The 26,058-nt window shown below is 41.6% G+C and overlaps 2 protein-coding genes across 11 annotated transcripts in view; one reads left to right on the forward strand and one right to left on the reverse strand.

The window, feature by feature from the left end:
• Positions 1 to 96: 96 nt before the first annotated feature.
• zmynd8 (zinc finger, MYND-type containing 8) lies at positions 97 to 16,017 on the reverse strand. Of its 7 annotated transcripts, XM_038696726.1 has the most exons (22): positions 15,882 to 15,977; positions 15,443 to 15,576; positions 10,875 to 10,942; positions 10,468 to 10,619; positions 7,227 to 7,448; positions 6,892 to 7,005; positions 6,398 to 6,463; positions 6,121 to 6,213; positions 5,940 to 6,027; positions 5,537 to 5,592; positions 5,332 to 5,409; positions 5,097 to 5,212; positions 4,515 to 5,014; positions 4,291 to 4,425; positions 3,971 to 4,126; positions 3,174 to 3,707; positions 2,516 to 3,031; positions 1,825 to 2,015; positions 1,550 to 1,630; positions 1,359 to 1,437; positions 1,008 to 1,247; positions 97 to 826 (listed from the first exon to the last, which is right to left on the reverse strand). In XM_038696726.1, exons 3-22 carry the CDS (start codon positions 10,897 to 10,899, stop codon positions 654 to 656), a joined length of 3,615 nt encoding a protein of 1,204 aa, XP_038552654.1. In that variant the 5' UTR covers positions 10,900 to 10,942; positions 15,443 to 15,576; positions 15,882 to 15,977; the 3' UTR covers positions 97 to 653. The 7 variants fall into 7 exon arrangements, with proteins under 7 accessions (XP_038552654.1, XP_038552656.1, XP_038552652.1 ...); XM_038696728.1 differs by lacking the exon at positions 15,443 to 15,576 and having other exon boundaries at positions 7,227 to 7,370; positions 15,882 to 16,017; XM_038696724.1 differs by lacking the exon at positions 15,443 to 15,576 and having other exon boundaries at positions 15,882 to 16,017.
• Positions 16,018 to 20,499: 4,482 nt separating this feature from the next.
• Positions 20,500 to 26,058, forward strand: part of LOC119885757 (nuclear receptor coactivator 3-like) — a 42,272-nt gene continuing 36,713 nt past the window's right edge. For 2 of the 4 annotated variants that reach the window (XM_038695977.1, XM_038695978.1), the window contains exon 1: positions 20,500 to 20,642. The gene's annotated coding sequence lies outside the window, so the exon portion shown is untranslated. The remainder of the gene's footprint in view (positions 20,643 to 26,058) is intronic. The other 2 variants (XM_038695976.1, XM_038695975.1) reach the window with 1 other exon arrangement.

Below are 26,058 nucleotides of genomic sequence, written 5' to 3' on the forward strand. Positions count from 1 at the left end.
AACCTATTTACCTACTCAACCTATGGTTGAAACTATTCTAATTGATTGCAGACTGCTTCATAACTAATTAGACCACAGTGTAACCATAGAAACAGCTTGTTTAAAATGTTTGTATTTGTTATTTTCTTTGCAGTATACAGCAGGCAACATTAGAATAACAAATAAATTAACATAAAATAAAAAATAATAATTTACAGACATTTCTGTCTACAGTCCTCTAATCTAAAGCTGGGGTGGTCCATTAACATGGGTTATATTTTTGCAGTCTTAAACTGTTTAACTGTTGTCCTTTAAACTATGCGTATGTTTTGTGACACTCATGCATGCTCTTAAGATCTTCATACTGACAGTTCTCTATAGACTGCAAAGGAGTGCATGAATATGTAGGATACATTTCTTAAACGTCCCCCTGTAGTGGTTACTAACTATCAGCTGTCAGTCTTGTTTCCACATTTAAAATATTTCTAAGACCCCTGTGCACTGTGGGCAGTATGTGAGCCCTGAAAGGCAAACAAAAATATATAAATAAAATGAATTTAGATAGCTCCCAATAGCAGCTGCTTGTACAGCACAATTTACATAGACATATTCTTGTTGTGAAAAAAAACCAACAACAATCTATACATTTACATTTTCAAGTATGGCAAGTTCAGTTAGGACAAAGTGACAGCAACCTCAGTGCTCTTCTCCATGTCACAGTCTTTATCTGATGGTGCAGAGGCCGGCGTGTCTCTGAGAGAATTTGGGCCACTGCTAGTCTGCCCTAAAGCTTTGTTTGGGAGGTCCGCTGTCGACTCAGCCTCAGGTTCTTGCTGTGGAGCTGTGGCTACAAACAGAACAAAAGTGGGGGAAAATACATTACATCCACAAACATGTCAGTAGAAACGTGGCTGGTGATTATGAAAGCAACCAAAGGACTGGAGACTTCCAAACAAGGTTAAGAGCTGCCATAAGAAAGCAACACAAAAATCCTTGTTTGTGTGAAAAGAATGCTGACGTGCTGATACCTGACTGAGTGCAGGACTTCATGTGTTCTGGCCAGTGGGCTTGCTGACAGGGATAATCACAGTAACTGGTGTTCCAGCAGCAGTAGAAGATGGCCTCTTTCCGGCAGTTAGCACACCACTGTTTCTTCTTTGTTTCATCAACTGCTTGCTGCTTCTCCAGCTCCATCTGTTTCTTCACCTCAGTCACCAACCTTTCTCTCTCCTGTTCCAGACTTTGCCTCATCTCTGCCATTGTCAGCTCTACATTGAAGTGCGCAAACATGGTGAAACACAAGTAAAACTTATTACACAGTTTTGGAAAAAGAAGACTGCATGCACAGTATTTTGTTGATCTGATTTTGAAGTTCTCACCAAGATTATGCTTCATCTCTGACAACTCTTGTTGATGCAGCCACTGTAATTTTTCTATTTCAATTCTCAGTCGTCTTATCTGAATTAAAAAACCATGGGTATATTAGGGTAAGTACTGCGTCACATGCAAAGCCTCTATTATGATCTGAATAGTATCTAGTCTCTAAAAAGGTCCAAGAGAAAACACCTACCTCTGCTATTGTATTCCCTGAAGTACTCTTAGAAAGATCATTGTAGATTTCAGTCATTGTACCTTTGATTGCATCCATTATCTGAAAAACAGTGGACCATGATATTGTGATGTCTCGGTCAAGAAGAAAATGTTTTATGGATGGATCAGATCAACACCAATCTCGTCCTGTGTCTTGGGTGGTGATGACGCAGTGGATAAGACACATGCCTTTGGTGTGAGAGACCTTGGGTTCAACTCCCTTAAAATGCAAATGTAAGTAAAAAACATACTAACTTTATTTGTGTACTTGGCAATGTCTGCAGCCACATCCGCTGAGGCAGTGGGAATATACAGGTCCGCTGCCACTGGAGAAGATGTAGTGCCTAAACTTGATGCTGCCATCATGGCAACAGAAGCTGGACTACTAGATACCAGGGTCACAGCTGACGTGGATGTGCTGAGTGGAGTGTCTTTTTGTTGGACAGCTAGAATAAAAAAACAAAAAACAAACACTATTAATCAGAAACATTATAATGGACAAACTGATATGTATAGAATAAATAAATATTTAGCAAGCACATTTGTTGGTGTAGCGCAGTGGTTTTCAAGATCTTTTGTCACTCCACCACGCTTAATAATTTCATTCTTATAAATCCTAAACAATATTAGAGGAGCAACTAATAAAAAAGGACTGAAAATTAGACTGAAATAAAATAAATTACAGGTCAGCACAATAGCATCAGCAAGCTCTTGTTTTTTTTTACATCCCTACATAAATCATGTTAATTCAACTTAGTTCCCCTCCATATTTTTCTCCAGTTCACCCCCACCCCCCTAACAAATAGATACCATAGATAGTAAACATTTGATACTACATTTTCTAATCACAATTACATGAAGGAATTGTCATACACTGTGTACTGGCCCACACACTGTGACAAGCCATATGTCATGTCATGAATATGAATACTGTATTGTTATCTACCTTTAACAGCCTGTCTGGTCTGATAGCGTGTGCTTTGTGAAGACTGCTGTGCTGAAGATGAGGATACCACCGTTGAGCCATTCCCAGTGGCCTGTGTCTGGGTCAGCGCTTGAGCCTGGCCTTGCCTGGGAGACGACGCCTGCGTCTGCGTGGTTGCCACAGGCTGCTGGTTCTGTTGCTGACGCTGCACCTTCTGCATGTGCCACTTCTGAGACGAGGTCTGAAATTTGGCAGTGGGATTCCACACCACTGCTCTCTGCACCACTGGCACTGTCTCTCTGGGCAGCAGAGGGCGCTGTTTCTTCAAAGCTGGTGTGGTGGAAGCTGAGGAGGAGGAAGAGGGGGGTGTTGCAGTGGCACTGGGCACGGTTGTAAGGCTTATGGTTGCGGGAGAGGGAGTAGTGAAGGACACCATGGTGACAGGAATGGCCATGGGGGACTGCGTGGAAACACTGGAGGGTGTGGAAGGAGCTGTACTGTTTTGAGATTGGAGCGTCGAGAGGGTCAGGGCTTTGCCTACAAGGGAAAGCACCTACATTATTTACCAGTTTCACCTAGACAAAATTGCTGATGTTTGATGTCACAAACACTAAAAATGGACATTACATTCAGTGTGTGTTTAATTATTTCTTGAGAGATAAGCAGAAAAAAGTCTCACCTTCAGGTTTACCAGCAGATGACTCTTTAACAGTGGTGTTGTCTTTCCTGCTCCTCCTCCTGTCCTTGCCTCCCTGTTCCTCTCCGAGGTCAATAACCAGCTCTCTCTCTGAGTCAGAGTCCTCCACTGGCACAGGCTGCTTTGCTTCTTCTTTCACCTGAGCCTTCTCTCTGGGACCAGGTGATGCTGAAGGTGCTTTGGTTGTCTCTGAGCTCTCTTTTTCTAAATCTTTGTTTATTTTCTCTTTAGTTGGAGCATCTGACACTGTTGCAGTGGTGTCGCCTGCTGCAGACTCGGAAACCAAGTGCGTATCCGCTTTACCCTCTTTATCTTGGCTCGGGGAAGGTTGGTCTTTGACTTTACTTTTGGTAAGCTCCTTCTGGGCCTCATCATTGGGTGCTGCGTCCTGACCATCCTTGGTCTTTTGCTCCTCATCACTTGCATACTCGCTGTCACTGGAGTCAGATTTATCAGAGTCTTCTGAGTCACTGTGTTCTACACCTTTATACACATCAACAGAGATCTCATCTATGCCTGTAAAACAAAGCAGCAGGAGGGATGTCACACTGCTATTCAATATGTTACAGGGTACAACTACAGAGGAGCAAGCCCAGGTTAGCTGGTGACTAGATCATTGCTCTTCAGCACCTCACCACAACACTACATCTTCTTCAAAGTCACATCCCCAAAAAGTTTTCCATTCGGGCAATGATTCTGCCAACTATTCTGCCAGCTATCAACAACAGAAATACTTCAGAAATTGTTTTGTTTTTTTTTCCTATGGGACATCTACTTACCAAGCTGTGCCTTACAACTCTCAATGGTTTTGTCCAAGTTCAGCTGGAAACGGCTCTTGATCTGTCTTTTTGGAGAGGTGAGGACTGGTGTGGCTCCTTGTTTCTGCTGAACTGTTTCGCTAAGCTCCTTCAGGTCCATTTCTGCTTTACTCCGATCTGTAAGAATAGAGCGTAAAATAATTCCAAACAGCAATATTTGCACAAGAGAAAGATGTTATATCTAGCAGAATCATATCCAATGGTGATCTGTATTTGCTCATGGAGATTTGACAATATTGATCACTTTGATGCATATTACACAATTGGCATAAAATATTCACCTAGATTGAGGTTCAGAATGCTTCCTGTAGGTTGTGGCTTTTCCTGCTTGGGGTTGCCAGGAGCTTGAGAGTGGAATGGTTTAGGGCTGTCCAAGGAACTCCCTGCAGGACCAGGTCGAGGATGGGCAGGTGATGCTGTTCAGACATTTTTACTGTTAAATGAAGTTTCCTCCCATTAGACACAAAATACTTGTTCTTACACTAAAATGCACCTGATGAAATACCTGTGCAGTCCATGGACTCTTCTCCCGTACTGTACTGGCTGTTTGGTGCTTTTGCCTGGGACTTGTCCGCTGTCTCTTGTTCCCCGTCCGAACCTGTATGGGCAGAGGAGTTGGTGCTCATGGGGGAGCGAGGCATTTCACTTAGGGGGAGTCGCCGGCCTGCTGTGCCTCCTCCCACCCCAGCCCCAATCAGCATGGTCCTGGCCAAAGGGATCTTCGGTGATGCCGTCATATCAAAGCTCAGCTTGATCTTCTCCTGTTTCTCAGGTTTGATCGGGGTGGACGAGGGGTTGGAGGGATCCAGCAGCATCTGGAAGTTGTTGTCAGGAGTGTAGGGTGTCCTGAAGGGGGCATAGTTAAAGACTCCAAACTTCTTCCTCATGTTTTCCACGTAGACCTCCATCTCTTGCATGGCACTGTTGAAGATGCTTTTGGTCTTCTTCACGGAGAATGGAATCTCTTTGGACATGAGGTAGCAATTGTTTAAAGGAACCCAAGCCCTGAAGGATAAAGATTCACATCATAAACAAATCTTGAAATGTACCTCATAGTCCAAGTAAGTAAAGCACAAAGGGCTGATACCTGTCATGCTGACCAAAAAAGCGAGCATCCACCTGTCCATCTTTGTCCCGCAGAGCTTTAGCAGGCCAGAATGGAAATCCTTTCAGTTTGGCCCACACTAGAGGGTGTGGGTTACTCTGCAGAAATAAAGTAAAACACTGGAACTAAGTGGTTGTATTCCAGCGATCTCTGTTTGAATGGGTAAACAATTTGGTGGAATCATCAACAGAAACTTCAAGTTACTCAGCTAGCTTACACAAGGCTCACAAAACCAGTTGTCTCTCTTTTGGCAAGCAGACAGATAGCACTCAGGACAAACTTCAATCTCGTTCATCTGCAATAAAAAAAATCAAAACAAAAAAACAAAACACAGTGAAGTATCAGCTGTGTTTTAGATCAACCAATGGATCAAAATTCAGTTTGAATATGAAAATCTTTTCTGACACAAAACACATACCCACCTCATGTTCACAGATTTTTACAATCACTTTAGCAGTCGCCGTGAGTTTGTGATTGCCTGAAACAAGGACATACATTTATGTTAAACAATTTAAATACACACTAGACATGATGATGATAATTGTTGGTAACTGGTGACGAATCAATTTTATTGTTTATCATCATTCAGTGGAGGTGTATTGTAATGATGGCAGCATGTTATTGTCTTACAAACTTCTGTAAATTTATTACCTGTCATTTAACTGTCATTAAAAATAACCAATAAGTTACTGACATCTGACACTCAACAGTGGATTGAACAGTTGATTGCATTGAATGTCAGACTGTTTCATGACAATGACTCAATCTGTGTCACCCAGTCCTGCTGAATTATTCTTAAATATGATTCAACACAATAAAACATACCTCCATTGTATATAATACAGTTGTGCAAAATCCATTTTGCATCTGCCAAGAAGGCCTCTGTGCAGCCATACATTTTCTTTTTAATATTCTGCAGTGCAAAGAGAAAAGATGGTGCCCGACTGAAAACTTTTTTCTACATTCATATTATCGAAAAGGAATTATGTGACAGCTTGTGGTTTACCTTCTCAAGTGTGCAAAGATCCATAGGGTGAAAAATGTACTCTGCATAATCTGGATGCTGTTCAAGAGAAACAGGTTTCTGGAAGGGTTCCGTCTATAAAATTGAGTAGACAGAAAAGAAACAAACTCTCAGGCATGACTGCACAACCTTCTACCGCACATGAACATGCTACCACCATGCTAGTACTGAAAACTCTAAAAGCCGCTTCAAACAAAAGGAGGAAAACCAGTGGAGGAAGAAATCATGATGGGGTCTTGTTAGTGGTGTAATTGATTACCCAATTAAAAGTCTTTCTCTGCGTGGAAGCTGCATGGGGGGTGCGAGATGACAAGCGGGGATGATCCTGAAAGAGAGTGAGAGGGGCAGCTGTATCCTCACCACCAGCTAGCAGGTTTACCTTCATGGTTTCCAGCCATGACAGGCCCATTATAGTACAATGACTATGATTGTTAGTTCTGTCATTAGAAATCATTTGCACATGCAAATCAATAATATATCATGCTGCACTGATATGTGAACAGGTAGTACTTCAGGGTGCAGATCTTAACATCTGGCACGACTGATGGGAATACGATGACCAGAAAAAAGCGTGTCTTTTGTTTGCATAAGCAATTTGAGAATTAAGACTGGGCAGAAAAGAGCACATGCCAATATCCAAGTGAAATTAAAACACACAGAGTACCCCATCTGTAATTAGAGTGTCTGCCTCAACACAATATCAGTAAAGATAGCATGAATTCCCTAGAAAGACAGAGGGACCAGAATACTTACACCTGGCTGTTTCATCTTCTGAAGAGCAAACTTCAGTAGGTAAGACAGCTGGTCTATAGTTAGCATCATCATGGCTTTGCTCTGAGTCTCTATACACTCAGCAACTGTTATTTTCTGGAAGACATCAAGAGGAAAATCATTTAAGACCAGAACAGACTTTGTTCTTATCCCATTATTGCACAGAACTAGTGTAGGCTCAACATGTTTTTATCACTTACGTCCAAACGTACTCACAGGTCCTCCATAATTAAACAAATATTACGACAGATTTTGATTACAGGCTTTGAAATATGGTTTACAACACCCATACACTATACGCATTCCTGGGTGAGTACCTCACACTCCGGACAGAACCAGTCGCCCTCGGGCTCGGCTGGTAGTTTGAGGCACTTGGCGTGGTACACCCTGGGGCAGAGCTCACAGCAGAGCACCTGGCCCTCGCGGTGGCACAGCCAGCAGTAGAAGTCATTCCTGCCGTCCTGCGGTACAACATCAACAGGGTCTGTGGTGAGTGCTGGCTGCTTCACATAGTAAAAGGGACCATGTCTTAGTTCTGACTGGAATGCAGGCAAAAGAAACACAAAGTTGAGAAAGGTCAAAATCAGGCCAGAGATTAAAGAAGCAAAGCAGAAAAAAGGCAAAAGTGTTACACACAAACTGCACATGTTTTCATTGTGATAGAAATAACCCCAAAATAAAATAGGTTTGGATAATTTTGGACTTGCTCAGTTCTTTGATTTGAGTCTGTGTTTTAGAACACAACTATCACATATGTGCGAAAGGCTAAACAGTGTGGACAGCCTTGATTAAACCAGCAAAACCTCTGACAGTTACAGCGGAGCTACTAATCATTTACAAAAGTCAACTTAATGTGCCAAGTGTGAGGTACTAGCTGTCATTTACCTACTGTGCATCTATGGAGTGCTTTAAGCACAAAGGCAGCAAAGCATGCAAAAACAAAAGCTATATCATAAGCCACAAATGATCATATGATTTTCTCAGATTACATAGAATTTTACTACAACAGTGGTATTCAAAAAAGCATTTGTTAATTTTAAGTGCACAGATAGCATTTTATCACAACTCAGAGCTCAGTACTCCAGTAGAGTATAAAGCAATGGAAGGGCCATTTCAGATCAGAATATTAATTAAATTGCTATTATCCGGTGTATCCAAATATTTACAACAATTATATAAAAGTGTATATCCATATGGCAAACATTCCTAAAAATAACACTGTATAATACAGTGACATGCTATAAGCTATAGTGCATGACACACTGTTCCTGAAATACTTAAATAATTAGATCTCAATAGAACAGACGAGAGGTGGAAATCACTGGGTAACTCATGATATACTGAAATACTATAAAAATTTTCAGTCCCCGATGAAATCGGGAATGATTACAAGAGACTAGCTAGAATTAAACCACATGTATCAAAGTGCGAATAGTTTCAGGTACATGAAAACATCCGTACAAAACAGCCATAATCTTGCAGATGTGTGAACTAAAAGAATAGAACAGATCGAGCTTAAATGTCTGCAAAAAGGAAAGAAATACATCTGTCTCACTAATATCCAGTACACACTACAGCAAAAAAGTTTAGTGAGTAAAAAAAAAGTTAAAATACAGAGCTGAAAGTGTTTTCTTGAGCTTTTCACTAGGTATTTGTGTTACTGATGTTTTGTCTGATATGCAAAAGGTTTGAATATTAATAATTAATCTCACTCAACAAAAATAAATATATAAATATTTGTAAATGTGAAACCAAATGTCCATTTGGAGCAATTCATCTGCAGTTAAATTAACCCATGGATAACAACAAATAATCATTAAATATTTCATAGTAATGAATATAAATGTTGTTGTCACAAAAAAAGTACACGTTCGAGTGCCCATCAGTGTTGAATAATCATTATGAACATCTAATTTAATCTTTTTAGATGCATTGAGCAAAGTTCCACATTTTAGGGTGGCAGCAGTAGTCTCAGTGGCAAATATCTCAGACCTTCAGGAACTAGTAGGTAAGAGGCAAAATACACTGCTCAAAAAAATTAAGGTAAACCTTAGTAACAAAGTAGTTCAAAGATCAAACTTTTTACTGTACATTGTACAATTCTTTGAGAATAAAAATTAAACAAAACAAAATTGACAAAATTTGGTCAATGGAAACCAAAATCACCTACCGACTAAAGGCTGGATTCAGAAATCTGACTCAGTAGTGTGTTTGGCCCACACATGCTCCTGATGACATGGCGGATGGTGTCCTGGGGATCTCCTCCTAGACCAGGATCAGGGCATTAGTGAGCTCCTGGACAGTCTGTGGCACTACTTGGCAGCGTCGGATGCACCGATTCATAACGTCCCAGAGGTTCTAAATTGGATTCAGGTCTAGGGAACATGAGGGCCAGTCAATTGCATCAATGCCTTCGTCATCAGGAACTGCCTACACACTCTGGCCAGATGAGGCTGAGCACTGTCCTGCACCAGGAGGAACCCAGGATCCACTGCACCAGCGTCAGGGCTAACTGTGGCTCAGAGGATTTCATCCAGGTACCTAACAGCAGTCAGTTTACCATTGACTAGCATGTGGAGGTTATCCATATCCAAGGATATGCCTCCTGGTCTGCTGGATGATGGTGAAGGCAGCCATGTTCACCACAGCGTCTCCAGACTCTTTCATGTCTATCACATGTTCCCAGTGTGAACCTGCTCTCATCTGTGAAGAGAACGGGGTGCCAATGGTGGACCTGCCTATTCTGGTGTTCTCTGGCGAATCCTATTGAGCTGCGCGGTGCTGGACTGTGAGCACAGATCCAACTAAAGGACGTCGGGCCCTCATGCCACCCTCATGGAGTCTGTTTCTAACAGTTTGGTCAGAAACATGCACACCAGTAGCCCGCTGGAGGTCATTCTGTGGGGTTCTGGCAGTGCTCCTCCTGTTACTCCTTGCACAAAGGAGCAGATACCGGTCCTGCTGCTGGGATGACGCCCTTCTACAGCTCTGTCCAGCTCTCCTGGTGTAACAGCCCGTCTCCTGGTATCTCCTCCGTGCTCTTGAGACTGTGCTGGGAGACACAGCAAACCTTCTTGCAACGGCTCATATGGATGTGCCATCCTGGAGGATCTGGACTACCTGTGCAACCTGAATAGGCTGCGGGTACCTCCTCATGCTACCAGTAGTGACAAGGACACTAGCAAAATGCAAAACTAGAAAATAGTCAGTCAGGAAGGATAAGGACAGAGCTACTGTCTGTGGCCGCCATCTACAAAACCATTCACCTTTTGGGGCTTGTCTTGCTGTTTCCTCTCCAGTACACCTGCTATCACTTTGACAGATTTCTGGTTAAATTGACTTGACGTTATACTGTAGATGATTAAGTGTTCCCTTAATTTTTTGAGCAGTGTATGTTTTGACCCTTTAAGACAATTGTGTTTTCATTTTTCACGTTTGACCTCTAGATGATTAAAACATTTTTTTTAAAGTTGTTGTCGAAATCTGAAAGTCAAGACAATCAATCAAATCATCTTAAGAGCAAATGCAGGTTTAATCTTATTATTTGGTGATTGTTACCTGGTCTTTGCTGCCACTAACAGCACCTGGTTTCTTCTTCTTTTTCATTGGGCAGGGGGAGGTTTCGGCAGAGGAGTGACCATTGGATGAGTGAGAGGGACTCGGCATCTTTCGTTTTTGGGTCATCCGCTCTGTTGACCCTGTGTCTGAAACTTTAGACAAAGGTCACAGATTATAGACACCAGGAAGGGCACACGGCCTCCTTAAAGCAGGAAAAAAATACCTCAAATGACAGTACAGATACCAGTTTTCCTGTACTCACACAGTGAAGATATATAAAGTTAATATATCTACTGTAAAACCAAATAAAACCACTGTACACATCACTGCATACATGTACAGAAATAGGTATAGAAATAGCGCTTTGTCAACCTATCCAAAGACAAACTTGTATAGTATGTTCTTACCTTTGGACCGTGTTGAGATCTCCATTCCTTCTGCTATAATCTCAGTTTTACCCTCTTCCTCTGCCACACTGATGCAGAAAAGAGTACTGTGAAAAGTTTGCCAGTCAAACATAACCTACAGCTGAAGATTTCACATATTATTACATATTACTTTGCTATTATCATTACGTTATAACATTTGAAATTGTTGTTGTTTTTCCAGAGGTACACTACAGTTAGGGAATCCTGGTGGCCAAGGGTTTTAAGATGTCAGACCCTCATTTCCTGTCAGCTCTCTAAATGCTAAAAATGCTAGATGGCTCCATTTATATAGCGCTTTTAACCAAAGTACTTTACAAGGTTTGTGCTGCCCATTCACCCAGTATAAAAGTCACAAATAGTACCAAGTTTCTTCATCTGAGATCAAATCTGAGCATTTTATATCACCAAACACAACCGATTGGTTCAGAAGCAAATGTATGATTCATTAGTGACAATGTAAATGGTCAAATTTAGTTCATACTTCAAAGTTCTGCAGAATTCCTGCAGAAGTCTGTTATTAAATACCAGGCTCCCCTACCCTCATCTTACTACAATGGAGTTATTCTAAACAAGTAAGGTCAATTTTGCCAACAGGCTCTGTCTCTCCTGACATTAATATAATTCTGGTTAGATTTGGGGTCGTCAGTTAGGAACAGATGTATCATAAATTTTTCTGTAAAGATTAATATTAAACCCCATCTTTAAAACACTACTTCTACCTAAGTGCTAAGTGCTACACTAAAAAGCGTTTCAAATGTTGAATAATGACTTGTACACTCAGATTCCCCAATCACTGTTTGCAGTTTTCTACTCTGTTGAAGGTTACATGATTTTAATAAAACACATGAAGATGTATTACAAAATAAATTATTGTAACTAACTACACTGCATCACACTCAAATGGGCCACTGGAAATAGTCTACAAAATGACCCAATGCCCGACATCATCTGTAATATAGGTGTGACGTAGCGGTTGACCGATACAGGTTATTGGGCCGATAGATGATGCCATCATACATCAGCAATGGCTGACAGACATCACAACATGAGCAGGCATCGTGATTGTAACCCCCCCGGCAAAAGAAAATCTAACTTTTTCACATAATACTGCCATGTGAAAGCAGGATTTAATCACCACGAAGATCATCATTATAAATTTTAAATATTCTTCGCACCTTCCTCGGAATTCTTTTCTCCACACACAGACACACAAGAGGCCTTACACCTCAGGTAAACACACCAGCTTGCCCCGCCTCTCTGGGTCTCTCAAAATGGAAAATTATCTCAAAATGACAGATATTGGCCCCATGAATTGCCTTACTGATTAATTGGTCAATGACTACTGTATAGACTTCAAAACAAAAGTTAACTGCAACTTTCAAGACCCATCATTACTGAAAATACTGACAACGTAGCAATGTTCAGCTCTAAAGTAGAATTGGACCACAATTTGGTGACTCAGACAGACATTTTCTAGATGTTAAAAATATCTCTAACTGAATTTAAGCAAAAGTTAGCCATTATCAGTGCAAAGGCAGCTCAATGTGTAGGGCCGCTCTCCAATTATAAATAGCAAACACCTTTCTCCACTGACCACAGGTCTATAAATAGTAAACATGAAAACACAGAGCAGAAGAATCCGCAGCGTCTAAACCTCCTGACATCCAACAAGTGAAAACCATCTAAATAGACTTCTATGCTGCTTTTAAACAACCATGTAATATTCATTGATCAAGTATCCTAATAACAAGCAGCACATCATTATGGATTGCATAATTACAGCCCGAGGTCTGTTGAGAAACATGTCCTTGAAAAGGAAGCCACAATTTGCTGTGAACCACCTTCTATTCAAAATCTGCCCAACAGGTTTTTCCACAGTATCAGTTCACCTTGGTTTGCAGGTGTCCTGTTGTCGATCCTATTATTGTTGCCATTTTCTCTGACGCCACAGCAGATGCACCGGCCTCACTGTTCAGATGGCTTTAATCTTGCCTATTTTTATTTCACTTGCACTGCACAATTTGAATGTGTTGTGTGAAAAATAGACATGAATTCAATAAAAACAAAAATACTGCCTCCATTTCAACAATCTTCTTCACTACCCCCCTCCCCCCACTCCCCTCCCCTCCTCCTCCTCCTCCTCCTCCTCCTCCTCCATCATCACTAAAGAAGGATGAAATGACAGCCAGGAACACAGCACATCTGCAGAGACAGACAGGAGTGCAGTGAAATGGCTTTACTGGCCTCCTCATCTAACCTGTCTGGACAGCCTCAGACAATCTACCCCAGCAACATCCTGTCCTGTCCAGGGCAGGAAATACAGCAACAAGAGACAAAGAGAAAGACAGGGACAGGCACAAGGAAGAAAATCAATGCTGCCCATCCTGTTAAAAAAAAAAAAACATTTTTAAATCAAAGCCCACAAAGCACACGATACAGACTATTGTAACCCACTGAAACAACCCTTTCCACACCCACCATTGCCACAACATCCATGCTTCAATGTAGGAAATCAACAGCATACCTTTTTCCTCTCTCATATACAGATTCTTCAGCCTATTGTTTAATCTTTTTCAATTATTGAGGACGTTGGGGATGAGGGAAAAGATGGGTCCAGGTTTCCCAGAAGGCCTTCTCTCCCTGCTGCTCTCTCCTGCAATTGTCAATCTTTAACCTCGGCTGCAGGCTGCCGATTGGCTTGAGCACCACACGGAGGTGCCTGATTGGATGCTCAGCTCTGTGTGCCAAACGGGCTCTCTTCTCCCCGCTCTCCTCAGCCACAGTGCTGCAATGCAGAGAGGACTGCTCCTTGCTGTTGCTTAAAAACCTCCCGAAAACCAAGTCCCTCGCTCCCTTTAAACCTAGTACAGACACATACTGGCTGCATGCCTTTTATCAGACATGTAAGATGCAGCTCTACGGGCTTGACAGGGATAGGATCAGATTCTCTCCCTCGTCGTGCTCTCAGCTAGTGTATGTGTATGGCATCCATTTTGAACACACTCTCTCTCTCTCCCTCCCTCTCTCTCTCTCTCCCCCTGACCACTGTGCGCACCGCACACACAGCACGTACACACGGCACCAGTCAAATCTGCTGTAAAAGACCACATGCAGCTTATTATGTGCCCCAGCATGCTGATATGCAGCATGGGCCCTAACACTGGACACAAAGACAGGACTGAAAATGTCACAGGCCTCCCAGAAAGCAGACGGCATAACCCCCTCCCTCCCTCCCTCTGTCCAGAGCTTCTTCAGAATACACTTTCTCATAATCAATATCTGCCTGGAGATTTGAGTGTGAGCAACAGTAGGCTGGTGGGGGGGGGGGGGGGTAGAACAGAACAACAACTGAGAGCAAAGAGATACATTTCCCCATCTTTCTGTGGAAGTCCAAATATATGCATTTCATTTAATCAACTGAGAAACTTCAAACCCTGTACAAACAATGCACACAGCTAACACACATTGGTAGTGCAACACGACCGTAAACCATCCTTCAAAACAGAAATGCATCCAGGTCAAAATGTCAAAGCCAACTACATCATCTACACAGTTCTGAGAAGGTCAACAGGTGGATATTTTAAACACAGACACCAAAGTAAAAAGGCTGTGTGTCGGTGTAATGCAGATTTAAATGTGCCTACACCAATCCTCACACCATAGTGGAATGAAGGGATTAGACGAATTACCAAGCACCATTCACAAAACACTGAGGGGGGATTTGCTGTTTCAGTCAATGCAGACCGCTCCTGAACCCTGGTCAAGCAACATTATGTGCGCCATTATATCCAGGCCACAGTTCCCCTGGTTATATTTAAAACAGAGCCTTTTGTCAGACGTCATCCACTAATAATGACAAAACAGATATCTCTACATTCCACCTGGAATATGTCAAATGTTCAAGACTAAAAATGTAACAATATTGATAAACTGGCAGAAACAGATACAGTCATTCACTAAAATGAATTAGTAACCTGATTCATGCAATCAGCAACATAATTTTATATAAACAGAATTCAATCTAACCTGGTCGACTTCAAAAAGGTTTTAAAGCCTCTCTGGATGAGATGAGGTTGTATGCAGAGCCTTTTCAGAGGAAGTCCTTTCCTTCTCCTTTCCTTCTCTCTTACATCCAAATACTCAGTGTGCTTGGAGCAGAGGGACAGAAAGGGGAAGCTCTCTAAAATGGCTGACACTCGGCAGCAGAGAACAACACTGGGAGGCAGTGCACACCATTAGGCTCAGGCAATTCCTACAACCCTGTGATAAATAAGCTTCTATGGCATATTTAGTCTGTAGATAATTGGTATTCTGGTGAGCAGCTTACGGGATTAGGCCTGTTAAAAGCATGTTTTTTTAATTCACCAGGTAAAAGGGCATTGTGGTGAGGTGAACTGGGTTTTGGGAAAGGTGTTGAAAAATTAGACAAGATGCAGTCTGTTCTTCATTGCCGTGTTAGTCTGGCAAACAATTAACAGCAGTGCCCTCCTGCCTTGCTCTCATGACAGTTTAAGGCCTAAATTAAACTTGCTGTGCTGTCAGTTTACCATCTGTTAATTCCTCTGGGGACTCCCCTCTGCACTGTTCCCTGTCTCTCCCATCCTGCGTGGATCCCTCACCAGGCCTGCCATCTTGACAGCATAGGCCAGGGGCAGCCACAAAAACCCAGTCCTCTTTTGATCTTGACAAAAGAAAGCAGGTTTTCTCAGTTAGTATACTATGAATATAAAATGACCTTACACTTGACCTGTGGCCCCCTGTTGTATGTGTCCAGACAGCCACCCAGTTAGCAGAGGCAATCAGTTGTACTATACCATGCTATGCTCTCCTTCCAAGCTCCACTTCTATGCTGTGGGGTGACAAACACTCTTCCCCCTCCCCCAGTCTCTCAGCAAACCTGTATTATTACTCAGGCACAGATCACACCCAGTGGCTGGTGCCTTATCAACAGAGTAGTATATGTGAAAGAATGAAAATTAGGCTTACCTCTGTGGATGCATGGCTAAAAACTCTGTGTGATATGTCAATGCTTATTAAAACATGGAGGATAGCCTTGTCAGCCCTCACCCTGCTCAGAGCACAGGCACGGCTCTCCAAGCTGTCCGACTCACTGCTCTGATATAAGGCCCGCTGAGACTGGCCGCGCATGCTGACAAAATGTAAGGCAGCTGCTGATTGGCTGGTGCACTTCCTGGCTGCTTGTCTTTTGTTTAGCACAGGCAAGCTGAAACGCAGTACTCAGAGCAAGAGGAGCTAGGCCCAGATCAAAATAATCAGCCGCTGCACACCTAGGTGTGCCAGCTACCAAGAAGACTGCATACAGCTGTTGGTGCCTTGTAAACCTGCTTTAAAGTAGGTCTCTGGTGTAGCTGTGAAGTGTAGCCCGCAGATGTGAGCATAGAGAACAGGCCTGTGGCTGTTTTCTTAAGGAGGAACTTGTCTCACTAGTTCCCTCCCTCAAGTTAAACCAGCCATCTTCAAACTGCTAAATAAATAAAAGCAATGAGTAAACAGGCACTAAATGAAATACACACAGTTGGTCTGATCTGAAGAGGTTTAAAGACAATAATGCAGACCAATTTCAGTGATGTGTGATTTGCCCGACACCAATTGGTGTGATCGCAATTTGTTCTCGATTTGCCAAGATTATACATTTTAGAAAAACTATGACTTTCTGTTATACCATTCCACCATGGAGCAAGATTCAATGAGCATATGATATTGTTATTAAAAACATATTAGGACAGCTTAGAACTTTGCTTTGAAAATGTATTTCAAATGTATTTGAGGAGGACGTGTCATGTTAGCAAATGTCAGCACAACTTTAATATTTGCAATTTCTTTCTTGCCTAATCTGAATTTTATTTTCACTCAAAATTAGCTGTTCAACAAAAAGTCCTGTCTCTGTTTGACAGACATAAGTCAGTTTTTTGCCTATACAGTGTCATAGTTTGCGACTTTAGTTACACGTTTTGCATTATGCACATATGCAATGTGTGCAGCTCCCACACATACTGTATGAACCAGAGGGCTTTGCACATAGAGACAGCTAGCAGCAGGGAGGGATATAGTGTCTCGCTAAAAAAGACATGTTTTCTGAATGGCTGAGGGAGTAAACTAAAGATAAACACATTATTCAAACTTTATAACCATAACTTTATCATTCATGAAATTTTAAAGATTGAATGTTTAAAATTGATTGAACATAACTTTGTGGAAAAAACTAGCAAATTGCATTGTAACACTATTTTAAATGTAAATCCGAGAAGTGCTCATCAAAGACATGAATTGAAGCTACTACAAATTAGCCTAGAGAATTACGGTAACTACTTGGGTAACTACTTTTCTCCAGAAGATTGTCTCCTGGCTTATATTGTGAAGGCGTATGCACTGATCAGTGTGCAATACCAAAATGTAATTGGTCACTTAGTGAACAGTAAGCGATTCAACTGCAGAATAGGACCTCCACCATTTTAGGCAGACATAAATCATTTTGTTGTAGCAGGAGGCCTCCAGCTTATCCAAGATAGGCCTGTATTGGGTTTGTTTGTTTTAGGAGGGAAATAAATGACTGCCTCTCTGTATGTATAAGATACATGATGGAATTCATTGGTGGGTACTGGCAATACTGTTAATTGCTCTATGATCTCTGCTCTCTGCTATTTGTAATTTATAAGATTTGGCTGCACCATTCACTTTACTGTGGTCACTCCCCCTAGATATGAAGACAGACAGCTGCGACCTCTTGTGGAAAAACTTTATAAGACAGTACACACTGACCAGAGTGCTTCATAATAGTATTCATGAGAAGAACCGCCAAATAAAAATGAAGTTAACTAAGGAGTACATTTGACAACCTTTGTCCAAAGCACAGACTTGAATATAAGGTCCAAAGAGGCCAACAGCCATGATAAAGCATTTGAGTATATAATGTGGGGTGAATAATGATGGGACGAGGCCTACATCAGTGTAATAGTAGTCAACATGTGTTCACTCACGGCTCATTTAATAACTGCAGTGCTAAAAGTTTCAGCAGCTACCTGTTAAGTAGTAAATATTAAACCAAACAAATAAACTGCTAAATACAGATGGTGCATTGACGTTAAGGCATATAACGTCTCTAGGGGGAAATCTTGTGTTATTGTCTCTAGGCTGATAACGTTAGTTAAGTAACGTTAATGTGAAATTGAAGTAATGTTATCACCTAAAAAGATGTGTGTTACTTGAGACAAAATATATATGGAAATAGCGTTGCGTATCCTACTTTCAGCTAAGGTCATTTTATGGAAGTGGGAAGGTTTTCACATGAGTCCACTTTAATGCTAATATTTGCATAATTGAATTGTAAGTTAACAGTTATAATTAATGTTAATTAGCTAAGTTTAGTTTAAGTTAACTTATGGGCCATGAGCATCTGCCCAAGACAACAAACAGGGATAACTCGGCTCATGAAATGTTTAAACGATAAAAATATTACTACTCTGGAGATACCCAACATAAAAACATACCTTTGTCAGTCTCTCTCGACGATGACCAGTGAGTTTTCCAGGTAGCCAGTAGTAACAAGCCCTGCGGTCCCCAAGATGGCGCCCGAGCTAGACTTTCACTGCTCAGGCCAATTCATAGTCTTCCTTGGATTCAGGCATTCAAGTATAATACATGTAATATGTAACAACATGGTTTGAGGAGTCTTCTTTCATTTTTTTTTTTATTACTTCTCAGTGTGTATGCTCTAGAACTAGTATAGTATCATTATTTGTATTTCTCTTCACAAAAAGCCTTGACATAAATGAACTGCCATTGAAAAAGGACTAAAGTTGACCTGCAGAAAGCCATGAAGCAAAATGTTTATTTACTCACTGCGACATTTTGTGATTTTCCTATTAAATAAACAAGTATATTTTCCTGTGCTTTGTATAAAAAACACAATTCAAATTACACGAGCAATTGATAAGGCAATCTATATGACAAACATCATGGAATGCACACAGCTTAACCATGCCATTAAATATCTATTGGATTTTATAAGCAGCTTGGAAATTAAATCTCAAAAACTGGTCCTCTCCGTCTCTTTATTGTCACCTTGTTTAGTTATAACATATCTTATTGCTGATAGGTGATTTGCGACATGTTTCATGTGCTTTATTACATCTGCATGTGCTGCATGTGCTGCATGTGCTGCATGTGAAAAGTTGGGGGATGGGAACAAGTTTGGAGCAAAGAAAGGCATGCTGTTAGCTGCAGGTAAACCAATCTGAATACATTAATGATTATGGGGCTATCTCCTGTCCTTTCAAACTGTTATCTCCTGTCCTTTCAAAATAGAGAGGCCGAGTGGGGAAGGGGGGATGGGATAAAGTGTCTCACACTCACTGAGGGGGAGGTCAGTTTGCCATGTTTTGTGGGGGAAGGGGGACAAACAGAGGGCCACTGGGCCCCTCTTTGGGTCTCCATGGAATGTAATTGAAGCTCTCTGACGCAGGCAGACATACAAACAGACTAAAAACACACCCAGCATAAATGGACAAGGCTTTTTACTTTAGGTGATTTCATCATGTCACAGACCATTAAAAATTCTCTAACATTAGCAAACAATCTGCACAGACTGGATTGTTCTGTGTGTAATCACGTTTTGCATCATTATTGTGAAGGATTGTGTGAATTACTTATTATCCTTATTTATCAGTTGTGTAACACTTTAGGGAGTACTCTATGTCAAATTAGTACATTTCGTGAATTGGTAGCATAACATATATGCTGTGACAGTGGCAATGAACTTCAATGCCTTCTGGGCAGCTGTGCTTTAAATAAACTGTGTGGATATTTCCACCCTGTATTCGCACCCTTTCATTTTTTCCACCTCAAAGTTTAGAATTATGTTCACACAGGAAAAAGGACGTAATGAGCTAATTACCAAGCTTTTAACACTCCCTCCTTCTTTGGCCCTCACTGCCTCCTCGGTAGTAAAAATTCAAAACTATACTGTGCCCGAGAGATCACCTTGGAGACAGTTTCTTCCCTCATTTGTGTCCATTCTGGGGCCATAGTGGCTCCACACTCACTCCAATTGATATAACTGTCACTGGACCGTGAGTCTGTGAGGTAGCAGGCTGCACATGTTGGCAATACATGTGAGTGGCAATCAATTTATAACTGATGCCATGTCAAATCCTGTCAAATTGCTTGGACATTTGTAAAGTCCCAGAGAAACAACACTGGAAAAATGTCCATCTTTTTACACTTTTACACTTTAGTTTCATTACAGCCACCATACATTGTGTACATGTTTCCTTTAAATTAATTCCAAATGTCCACTTGTGTTCTGTTGAATTTTATAAACAATCTTTCTTTAGGCTGCATTTTGTGATTTTTTGTAATTGTAGGTGCAGTGATTAACATATGATTGTAATACTCTCTGGGTATAATAAATCATTTGCATAAAGCTGCTTTTCTGCCAGCCTATAAATACATTTTTAAATCTCTTCTAATAATATCAGTGACTGCTGCTCATATCACCTATGGGTATTGGTGTACGTGTAGTTCATTTGCAGAACGTGTCATACTGTTTGATGCGGCTGGAAGACGAAAGCAACTACATTACCCAGAAGTCCTGTCGCTCTGCTACAAGCTGGCTCCCTCCGCTCTGGGAGTGTTTCGCATTTAAACAAACACGGTCCTGCCGAAGATGGCGGAGAGTTTGTAGAGGCGAAAAAGAAACTGCTGTACTCAATGAAAGCGTCGAAGCCGGTGAGTTTTCTGGAATTAGTTAATGATTCGGTTATAGCCAAGTTTTGAACTAATGCTAGTGTGTGTTTGAACGCAAAAAATGGTCACTGAGGCAGACAGTGTTGCTCCGCTTCCGAGCAGGCTGTGGTTTTTAAGCTACCGTGATACAATGAACCACCTCACCACTGTCTATTTGTTATGTTATTATTGGCTCCAGAACTGTAAAAAAGATAATAATTTACGTTAAGCATGGTTTGGTAGTGTGCTGTTCTTATCGGGCTGTTTGTTGGTGTTTCCATTAACCCGCTAGCTACAAAGTTTACGAGATACAGGCTCTGTAATTCGCAGTAGCCTAGCTGTTTATACTCCAAACTGCTTATGAGTGAACTCGTTTGTGTTTCAAAACGTTAATTTTAACTTTGTAGCGCAACTGGGCTGTGTTCATTGTCCACAGCACAGCTGAATAGCTTTGGGCATCAACGTAATTTTTTTAATTTTTTTTTTTTACCAGACCGTCTGACTTGCTTTACAGTTTCAGTACAAATGGGGCTTAAGGAATTGTCTGTGTTTACAGCTAACGTTAGTTACACCTTTAGTAGTTGTCTTGGGAAACAAAATTGTTTATTGCTCATTTGTTACGGTTTTCTGGCCTCGGTCATGAATGTAACTTAGTCGAGGGTAAACACTTGAAAACGGTGTAACGTTGCCTGCATTTTGTTTGTGGAATAGTTTCCCTGCCTTTGCCTTGACTCACTAAACGCAACACCGTCTAACAGATAGCAAGAAGACAATTTATCTGACGTTCTGTAATTAGAAAAAACACACATTTCTCCTTCTTAGAAAATACGTCTTTTCTTGTTGGTTTTTAAATGTGTGATGTTAACCAGCTGCAGGTCATGATAGACCACCTTGTGTTTACCAGTGCATCACTGTCCCCCACTGCTGACTGCCGAACTTGAACTGACCAGCTCAGCGTGGCTGCCCTGGAGAAGCATCTGTTATTTATTTGCATGGTTGTAGTAGATTATGTATCCGAGATTGTAATGGTTGGTATAATGGCCCGTCACACAATGATAAATGTTGTTTTCACTGTGGATAAATCATATTTAGGTGCATGTGTGCGTGGGAGACAGAGTGGCAGAGGGAGATGAATGTGTATCGGTGCAGGGGAGGATGAAAACTCCCAGGGTTCAGGTAGAGTCCAGGTTAGCTCTCTGTGCTTGACAAGGTGTATGCTGAGCACTCAGTTTCTGAGGTGGTAAGAGGACATTCTTGGAGAGCGTGCTCATGTGTAGGCAGACAATAGGGTGGTAAGTTAGTCATTCCACTGAAACGGTTGAGGTCTAGGTGTGCTGTCGCTCTCTTCGCCTGGGGCCATCCCTGCCAGTACTTGCAGGTATTTACAGCTCAATGCTTATTTCCACGTGAGAGTTTCTGAAATGATCTAGGTATGTCTGTCGTATTGCTACGTGGTCTAGCCACTAGGTTGTCGCATGAATGTTCCTGCTTATATGATTTCATGCAGGTCACTCATGAAATAGGCTGCGATATGTCAATGATGTAGGCATTTAAATGGTGTGTAGCTGGGAATGAACAAGTGGGAATGGTGCTGCTGGCTGGTCTTCAGCCGTCAGATGAGCTAACTTGTCTTTATTTTGAGTCTGATGGAATGCCATTAGTCAAGCCCGCGTATGTGGTATATTTGTAAGTGGTAGAATGACCACTGTGGGAACCTGTCCAATGAAGTGCTTCTGCTCATATTCTTAGCGAGAGGAGCCCCCTGTCCCCCATCCTCTGTCCCTTTATCTACCACTTTCTTTCTCCCGTCACACAGGGTGTCAGGCTGCGTTAACAATGAATCAATCTTTGGGGGGATTCTTTGACTGCAGATGGGGTGAAGAAGTGACTGGGGTGCATGGCTTTCGCTCTTTGTCTGCTGGCCCCTGTGCTCTCAATAATTCATTAACTTATCACTTTTTCTCATGGGACTGGGAGAAGACTCTCTGTGGTGGCAGATTCTGTGGTTACATCAGATCGCCTCATTGATAATCAAATCAGTGTAGATTTAGTGACATTGCTGATATTTAGTTAATAATCATAGGTTACTTTTGATGCTGAATATTTTGGCATCCTAATAAACAATGTGAAAATGTAAAATATTTTGTGTGAGATAGTTACCAAACAGACTTGGTAAACTAATACATTTGGGAAACTTGGCAGATTTGGCTGTGACATCTGTAGCTACTGAGTAGGATTTGGTAATGCTTGGATTTCATTTCTGAGTCTGTGTATTGATTTCGGTTCCAGCCCACTGTATTGTAAGCACTATATGTATGTGTAATTGTAGATGAACATAGAATCACAGTTATGCTGAATTAAAACTCATGTTCTCAATGAAGTTGTTTAAAAATTTGGATCTGCTTTCCCTGGCTCAACTGGCTGGAACAGTGAAAGGGAGGAAAAATAAATGGAACGCTTGCCACTTTCGTGTGGCATAGTCACTTTTTGTTAGCTGTCTTTGTCGAGCTGCATTTTTCCGTCACTGATATCTGAATAGATGGCTTTTTTTTTTTTAGTGTTTCGTCAGTCTGTGTGCCTTAAGAGAGACCGAGGGACACAGATAATACGTTTCGTTTAGATTAACTGCCAATCGGCCTTGTGGTATGTGTTCAATTTAAGATGGAATAAATGTGTGGGTTAGCAGTGGGTTTTGTTGTGGGTTTTTTTTTTTTTTTTTTTTTTTTACTGTTGATGGGAATTACTTTGTCCTGTTATCATGTCAAGTCAGAGTATTCAACAGTTGTACAGGATTCTCTGAAGCTTTACTCTGCAACTTTGGACTTGACTCGGACTTGACTCATTGGAGTCTGTTTTTCCAACCAAAGTTTAAGAATACAAAAGTTTCCAGTGTTCACCTCAAGCAGTGTAAAACAACCTGTTTAGTCCCCATATATCAAGGTCACTCATGCGGTGACTGTGATCTGGATTTGTGTTTTGTTAAAGTGTAAATACCTCACACTGGTGTGGTAGTACACAACAGGTAGGTTTGCTTTTTCTGCCTACCTCTGTAGAGCTAAATATAGAATACTCTGCTCAACAAGACAGTTGTGTTTCCGCTGCTAAAATATTTACAGCTACTTTGCCACAAACAAGTGAGAGTGAGAATATGAGATGCGAGCTGCTGAAACCAGATTTTTATCCACTATTAAGAGGAAGCCAGCCAGCCAGCCCACTGAGTCCCAAGTCAAGCGGCGCAGTTTGCACTCTGACTCTGTTTGAAGTCACATCTCATTCATCCCTTCGGTCCCCTTTTCTTCAACTCTGAGGTAATACCCAAGTGTTGGGCTAACTGAGCCATATGTGAGCCATGCACACTTCTGCAAGCCAAACGGGCAGCCTGAAGCAATCATTGCACCCAGTTCCAGTTTATAACAAGCAAGGATTTGGAACAGTTCAATCGCTGTAGACCTCGTTGATTGGATGCAGGCAAGAGTTTATTAGGGAAGGGGGTGCCAAAAGCTTTGTCCCCCTCCCCCCTCCTTGCCCTTCCTCTTTAACTTCAACTCCCCCTTTAACTTTCGCTTTCCCAGCTGAAGAATGCACATAAAATGGGTTCACCTGAACAAGCCAGTGGGAGGGTAGCTCCCTGGCCTAGTTTTGTTACCATTGTAAAATGTTAGCAAGACCTTGTTTGTGTTTTGTTTAGGGCCCCCTTTTATAAAAATGCTTTGGGGGAGAGACAGCAAGGGTGAAAAAAAAGCATGGTTTGTGAGGTAACTACTACCAGATGCTCTCTCTTCTGTCTGTTATTCAGTATAAAGAGAAAGAGAGGCTGGTAAAGAGGGGAAGAGAAAAGACACACTGTCATTTCTGGATGAACTTCTCAACTGCTACATGGACACGCTCCATCTTCTCCCTGTCTCCAATTTTCTTGTCCCATGCATACTCTGCCTCCATCGAATACACAAGAATTTAAAAGGGTGTGTATCCAAAGACCATATAGTTAGTTTGCAGCCAAAACAACAAGGTGCTTTGGCCTCGACCGCTGCAATGTTTGTAGGTTCTCTGTCCACCCAAGTTCACACTTGCTGCTCTCAGTTTTCCATCCCCTGTAATTCAACAGTATCAAATGGCCAGTTGCATTTATTTCCTTTTGTTTACCATGTGTTCCTCTTTATCTCACCTTTCCAAGATGAAACAGTTTGATGTTGGACTTATGTGGCAGCGTGGTGAGGTTTCTGGGTCTGTCTGGACTGACAGGCAGCTGTGGCTGGCATGGCGCAGCAGTTGCAAGTTGTAAGAAGATATGTGCACGTATGTGACCATGCAAGCAGGGACTCTTAGGGCACAGAGTGTCTTCAAGTACACGTGCAATTTAAAAGCTCATTTTAATTTAAAACTAAGTTGTGAGTGGGTAGACATTTGCTCACAGCACTGTGCTAAAGAGCATTTTTATTTTCCACTAGTGTGATTTCTACTTTATTGCAGCCTTGAGTTCAAAGAAGTCAGTTTGTGAATGACAGACTTCCATGCCATCGTTAAAGGCACCAGTCTTACTACAGCATGTCAACATTGGCAGGGCTTGTGTCACATAATTTATTAATATCACTTTTTCAACAACACTCATTTCTTAATTTGAGGGATTTTCCCCACTTCTTTCTGGATAAAGTGGAAACTGCGCTTCACTCTGCCTGGTGACGGCACCCCTGTGTATGTGGCTTGTCGTTAAGGCAACACTCCAATCCAAAGGTTGCTGCTCTGGAGCTTACAGTTGTCCCCAGAATAGCAGAGCCAACACTTGCCTCCTGACATTGCCATAGTGCATCAAGCTTGCACTAATTTATATACAAAAAAAACACTATTGACATGCTGGAACAAGTGACTATATATGACTGCAGTATGATTAAAATAGGCAAAGTAAAGGTCCCTGTTCAGTTAACACCACTGTAACAGTAGGGTTGGGAATCAAGAACCGGTTCCGGTTTGGAATTGGTACCAAATTTCTAAGACCTGTTGATTCGATAAGACACGTGCATTTCGATTCTAGATTCTATTTTCAGTCGCGCTCTTGATTTAATGCAGTGAGTATTTTACAGTCCATAAAAGTTGCACTTACCTGCCAGGACCTGCTAAGCGGACCTAACATCACGTCATTTGTTACGCAGTTTGTCAACGAAGCTTCGAAAAAGGGAGTATTTCTGTTTACATTTCTGGACCATGGGGGACTGCAGCAAATGTTCAAACGGCTTAGTTTCACTAAAAAGCACAATGACACAGCATAACACTTCCAGTAAGGATATTTCGTATAAGGAATGAAGCGCCTCCAATATGACGAAGCATTTACTTCGTCATATTGGAATAAGGAATGCACAGTATTCAATGTGTTGCCGTAACTAGCTACTGTGACGGCCCAAATACAGCTAACAATAACACTAGC

This window comes from Micropterus salmoides, unplaced genomic scaffold (genome assembly GCF_014851395.1).
Source record: "Micropterus salmoides isolate LMB-PRFRI ecotype aquatic unplaced genomic scaffold, ASM1485139v1 Ms_hic_scaffold_4, whole genome shotgun sequence".
NCBI lineage: Eukaryota > Metazoa > Chordata > Actinopteri > Centrarchiformes > Centrarchidae > Micropterus > Micropterus salmoides.

What these genes read in the sequence shown, in the direction of transcription:
- zmynd8 (XM_038696724.1), bottom strand. An exon ending in AGAGAAAGACTTTTAATTGG is followed by an intron (nt 6,214 to 6,397) that starts GTAATCAATTAC and finishes TCAATTTTATAG; the next exon opens with ACGGAACCCTTCCAGAAACC. An exon ending in TTTTTTGGTCAGCATGACAG is followed by an intron (nt 5,015 to 5,096) that starts GTATCAGCCCTT and finishes TTTATCCTTCAG; the next exon opens with GGCTTGGGTTCCTTTAAACA.